The sequence below is a fragment of the Montipora foliosa genome, chromosome 8 (genome assembly GCF_036669935.1).
Source record: "Montipora foliosa isolate CH-2021 chromosome 8, ASM3666993v2, whole genome shotgun sequence".
NCBI classification, from domain to species: Eukaryota; Metazoa; Cnidaria; class Anthozoa; order Scleractinia; family Acroporidae; genus Montipora; species Montipora foliosa.
The window spans coordinates 21,106,176-21,112,146 of record NC_090876.1 but is presented as its reverse complement, the minus strand read 5'-3'; the positions used below and the strand labels follow the sequence as shown (position 1 = coordinate 21,112,146).

At 45.6% G+C, this 5,971-nt stretch overlaps 1 protein-coding gene across 1 annotated transcript; it reads left to right on the top strand.

Annotated features, from left to right (window-relative positions):
• Positions 1–1,769: 1,769 nt before the first annotated feature.
• On the top strand, positions 1,770–5,674 carry LOC137968366 (uncharacterized). Its single transcript, XM_068814958.1, has 2 exons — positions 1,770–1,821; positions 4,824–5,674. The coding sequence occupies exons 1-2, from the start codon at positions 1,770–1,772 to the stop codon at positions 5,672–5,674; spliced, it is 903 nt and encodes a 300-aa protein (XP_068671059.1).
• Positions 5,675–5,971: the final 297 nt, after the last annotated feature.

Below are 5,971 nucleotides of genomic sequence, written 5' to 3'. Positions count from 1 at the left end.
TGGAAACAGATCTTGACACAGGTACAAGACCATGATGTGGCAATGTTGTGATTCACGCATAAAGAGATCTAACACGCATTTGTCGCTCCCTCCTTCGTCCATGAGATCGTCCAAGATCAACACCCCTTCTTGAGGAAAACATATTTGAAGATCGGCAACTTCAGGGATCGTGAAACTGGATGCCTTGACGTTTCATGCCATCGAACCACGGTTGCCATACGGCGCAACAGTAATGACACGGTCGTGTCTTTCCACCCTTAAACAGGGTGCCTTCCGTCAAGAGAGTTTCGGTCAATTGCATCTTGCCACTTCCCGACGGACCGGCAATCATCGTACTGCTAGGTGCACATTTCATAGCGGAGCTCCGCGCGCGCCGAAAGCGTGCGCGCGCGGAGCACCATAGTTAAGAAAATATGGTAACCCATCGAATTGAGAAAATTTGGTTTTATAGCCATGACGTCATCAACGTCCGTACGTACAACGTACGTACGTCTGTCCGCCCCTTCATGTATGCCAATGTGACCAGCACACGTAACCATATCACTAATTAAAGTTTAGAGCTCATTCTGGAGGCAATACTACATTTGACACTAACTAGTTTACAGCATACATCTTTGATATTGGACATCAATGTTATGGTCAATTGACACCTGTCAAAACAAGGTATCCACTGACCAGTATCACGTGACTAAAAAAGCGGGCTCAAGTTAGACCTTATCGAGGTCAGCTGGTTTTTTTTAAGTTGACCGCTGACCAGGGACTGGTTGTTGATTAGATCGCAGGCCCGAGCCAGGTCAGACACTCACACACACCTGATCGAGGCTTAATTTTCGCGCTCTTTCTGTGGCTCGCGCGGCTACACAGCCACGCTACCTCAGCAAAGCTCTTGACAGTCGATGCTTTTCGGGTTAGGGTTAGAATATATATATATATAATATATGTCCGTCCTCGGGCTCGTTCTGTTCAAGGCTTGTAAGGTCCGATCGTCGCGGCACACGGGGGAAAATCGTGCCAACCAGTCGTGCAAACCCAGCGCCTGATAGGTGGTGAGAGGTAAGCCGTAACTCTCCATGACTTCATATCCTCCATCTTCCATCCAGAGTCCTAACCAATGTCTTCCGGGTTCGCCTCGTGTATCCGTGTTCACAATGTAGGCGGCCCGTGTTGTGTGGGTGGGACGGAATGGTAACCAATCGGAAGGATGCACGCCGTGAAAGACACGTTTCAGGATAGGATCATCCAATGTCACTCAATACACCCTATTAAAAAATGGCGGACACGCGGAACGACCTAGGTTCTAATACATGAAAGCGAGGTTTGGTAGGCCGCATTTCGAAGTCTGGAAAATTTTAGTAGGGGCAGTCAGCAGATTTATGTTATACGATATTCCAGTGTTTCCGGAGCCTCGTTAGCTGGGCGAAATCCTTCTTTGCTGAAGAGTGAAGAGTTTTGGTTGCGGTGTCGTGATGTGGGAATTCCCTTAAAGGACTTAAAACAAAAACTTTGCTTGTAAAACGGTACGGGCACGCAGGTGAGTTTCTGGTGTACTATCATACCTAACGGTTTCGTCTTGGTAACCAAACGTAATACTGAGTTTCCTAGGTACACAGGAGGGACAGGCACCATTGGTGTCCCATTGGTGAAAAGAATGACCTCGATCTTTCCGGGAAGTGGCGTTGGTCGGTAGTTTAAACACCACTTGTAAAACTCTCGTAAGGGCTTAATCGGTCGATCAATCGCCAGATCAGCTGTTTCTCCAACACATTATAATGGTGGTATCATCCGCATACATATATACGGACCCAGGGGACACAGAAGAAGGTAAGTCGTTCGTGAATAACACGGACAGTGTCCTAAAACTGAATCTCTTGAAAATATGTTGCACGAGAGTTCTGTTAATCTTTCACTCCATAATCGGATCATTATAGTTTGCTGAGTAACCGAGTACAACTTCCGCAATAAGACCTCGCATTGCTATCCATACAGGAATACCAGTGATCCGTACTTGAATGCACAGGTCGTTTGTAATCCGTATACGAATACAAGTAATCCGCACACGGATGCCGCAATATCACGAATGTGTAATGACGGGGGAAGAATTACGTTGATTCGTACACGATTTACTCTATGATGAAAAAATCCGCACACGACATCCGCACATGGACCGACGACGCATGAACCAATAGTTGTTATCGAGAGATCTGGGAACAAGTTATATTTATACATTCAAAATGGCTGCCCGTGCAGAAATGGAGAGAGGAGAGACGAGAATTTGTAAAATTCGCAACACGGCGATAACCTTTACATGTGAATAAGAAAGAACTCATTGACTTTAAAGGTAAGAGGGCTTTTTAAAAATATGCTAAAAATTTCATTGTGAATATTTAACCAAACCCCACAGTAAGCAGATTCAGGCAGTAATGGATAAGTATTAATTTTCATTTTAAAAGTTTTCATTGTAAACGTTCAGAATCTTGTGACAATAATATTAACTATTGCTCTTTTGGCGATCAGTGTTCATAATTTTATAGAAATGCTAAAAAAGGGGGGCTTAAAACTGACCTAAACTTAAAAAGGTTTCCCAAATTTTCGAACCGTATCTCTGGTTCTTCTTCGGGGGACAATGAATCTAAAATTCAAAAATCAATGCTTCTTATTTTGGCTCCCAAGAGATCTTAACAGCGGCACATATGCCCTTGGGGACTCCATTCTTTCATTCACAGAGTTCTTATCAATGTTTGAGTGTAAAGACTCCAAAAAAATTATGCGCTTGTAATTAGTTTCATTCCTTTCAAGAATTTGGCCGTAGCGTGGATGGATGTCGTGCGTGGTTCTTTCGGCATGTTGTCGGATTGCCGACTCTTTACTCGCGGCACGCGCGGGATCATTTTCCACTCTCCTCGAAGCCCACCACCGTTTGCTCTCACTAATGTAGGAGAAATCGCAGTCTTTGCATTCAACCCTGTAAACGATGCCTGCTATTTTTTCTTCCGATGGACGGTCCTTCGGTTTTTTGAAGACAGAAGCAAGTGTGCGTATGGGCTTAAAAGCAGTCCTGATATTGAAATGTTGCAGTGTGCGTTTTACCCTGTCCGATTCCCCTTGAACATAGGGTACCACGGCAAGGCCAGTCGGGTCAGGATGGTGGCTTTGTGGACCAGACCTTGGTTGGGCAGCATTTTCAATGAATTTGGTGAGATATCCATTGACCTGTAGGCTGTCCTGGACGTGGGATGTTTCCTCTGTTCTCAGGGCCTCGCTAGATGGGATGGTGTTCGCGCGGCGAATCAACGTGCTGACGACGAATCTCTTATGTTGTACAGGGTGGTGTGAATCAAATGCCAAGTACTTGTTGGTATAAGTGGCTTTTCGGTATACTTGCACCTCAACCTCACCATTGGGGAGCGTGGATACATTAGCATTCAGGAACGCGATGGTGAGTTTACCGTCCACGGGTGTGTCGCGCTCTACTGTGAACTGGATGTGCGGATTGACTGCATTAAGATGGCGAACGAATTTGTCAAGCTCTGTCTACTTTATACACGCGTTTGAATCGTCAACATATCTGAGCCACCAGCGGGGGGAAGCCGTGAATGTTGACAAAGCCTGAACCTCGACGTGTTCCATTACCAAGTCGGCGATGACTACACTCACGGGTGAGTCCATAGCGCAGCGAAAATTTGGTGATACAGAGTCCCTTCATGTGAAAAGAAGCTGTTGTACAGTACGATTTTCGTCAGCTCTACAATTTGATTCCTGGTCAGTTTTGTCTTTTTTTTCCAGGTGTGATTCGATTCCAGCTAGCTTTGGATGACTTTTAAGGCTAGATCGTTAGGAATCGAAGTGAACAGGGATACGAAGTCGAAAGATACAATTTCCTCGTCTGGTCTGACTGTCTGGGTCTGTACGAAATCTGCGAATTCCTTTGAGTTCTTTGTCGTGTAGCCATGATCTGAACGTAGGGGCTGAGCAAATTCGCTAAATAGGTAGGGGACCCGATACTGCTATTGATAGGTCTAAGGGGTATCGGTGTGGACGGACTGGCCAAGGTGTAGTGGTCGTCTTTTACTGTTAACTTGACTTATGCACTTTTGGAAGGCCATAAAAAGCAGCCGGAACAGAAAAAAAGTCGGGGAACCTAACGGAGAAATAGTATTTTAAAATCGAACTCAGTGATCCTGTTCCGGCTGCTTTTTATGGCCCTCCAAAAGTGCATAAAGTCCAGTTAACAGTAAAAGACGACCACTACACCTTGGCCAGTCCGTCCACACCGATACCCCTTAGACCTATCAATAGCAGTATCGGGTCCCCTACCTACCACGTTTCCAAGTATTTGGCGAATTTTCTCATCCCCCTACGTTCAGATCATGGCTGCACGATAAAGAACTCAAAGAAATTCGCAGATTTCGTACAGACCCAGACAGTCAGACCAGACGAGGAAATTGTATCTTTCGACGTCGTATCCCTGTTCACTTCGATTCCTGTCGATCTGGCCTTAAAAGTCATCCAAAGTTAGCTGGAGTCGAATCACACCTGGAAAAAAAAGACAAAACTGACCAAGAATCAAATTGTAGAGCTGACGAAAATCGTACTGTACAACAGCTTCTTTTCATATGAAGGGACTCTGTATCACCAAATTTTCGGCTGCACTATGGGCTCACCCGTGAGCGTAGTCATCGCCGACTTGGTAATGGAACACGTCGAGGTTCAGGCTTTGTCAACATTTACGGCTTCCCCCCGCTGGTGGCTCAGATATGTTGACGATTCAAACGCGTGTATAAAGTAGACAGAGCTTGACAATTTCCATCGCCATCTTAATGCAGTCAATCCGCACATCCAGTTCACAGTAGAGCGCGAGACACCCGTGGACAGTAAACCCACCATCGCGTTCTTGGATACTAATGTATCCACGCTCCCCAATGGTGAGGTTGAGGTGCAAGTATACCGAAAAGCCACCCTTACCAACAAGTACTTGGCATTTGATTCACACCACCCTGTACAACATAAGAGATTCGTCGTCAGCACGTTGATGCGCCGCGCGAACACCATCCCATCTAGCGAGGCCCTGAGAACAGAGGAAACATCCCACGTCCAGGACAGCCTACAGGGCAATGGATATCTCACCAAATTCATTGAAAATGCTGCCCAACCAAGGTCTGGTCCACAAAGCCACCATCCTGACCCGACTGGCCTTGCCGTGGTACCCTATGTTCAAGGGGAATCGGACAGGGTAAAACGCACACTGCAACATTTCAACATCAGGACTGCTTTTAAGCCCATACGCACACTTGCTTCTGTCTTCAAAAAACCGAAGGACCGTCCATCGGAAGAAAAAATAGCAGGCATCGTTTACAGGGTTGAATGCAAAGACTGCGATTTCTCCTACATTGGTGAGAGCAAACGGTGGTGGGCTTCGAGAAGAGTGGAACATGATCCCGCGCGTGCCGCGAGTAAAGAGTCGGCAATCCGACAACATGCCGAAAGAACCACGCACGACATCCATCCACGCTACGGCCAAATTCTTGAAAGGAATGAAACTAATTACAAGCGCAGAATTTTTCTGGAGTCTTTACACTCAAACATTGATAAGAACTCTGTGAATGAAAGAATGGAGTCCCCAAGGGCATATGTGCCGCTGTTAAGATCTCTTAGGAGCCAAAATAAGAAGCAGTGATTTTTGAATTTTAGATTCATTGTCCCCCGAAGAAGAACCAGAGATACGGTTCGAAAATTTGGGAAACCTTTTTAAGTTTAGATCAGTTTTAAGCCCCTCTTTTTTAGCATGTTTATAATATTAATTATCTCTCATTCTAAATATTGCACATATTTAGGCCCTGTTTATATGGTCTCGGGTATCCAAGACAATCCTCCCCCCGAGTTACCTTGGGCGAGATTTTTTTTCTCTCATTTGTTTAAAAAAACCTATCAACCGTTTACAGGAGGGCGAGACAACTCGGGTGGGTGAATTGTC

Excerpts from the sequence above, each read along its gene's own strand:
- LOC137968366 (XM_068814958.1), top strand. The coding sequence starts at position 1,770 with ATGGTGGTATCATCCGCATACATATATACGGACCCAGGGGACACAGAA. Across the intron at positions 1,822-4,823 it reads CCCAGGGGACACAGAAGAAG|TCAATCCGCACATCCAGTTC; the intron begins GTAAGTCGTTCG and ends ATCTTAATGCAG.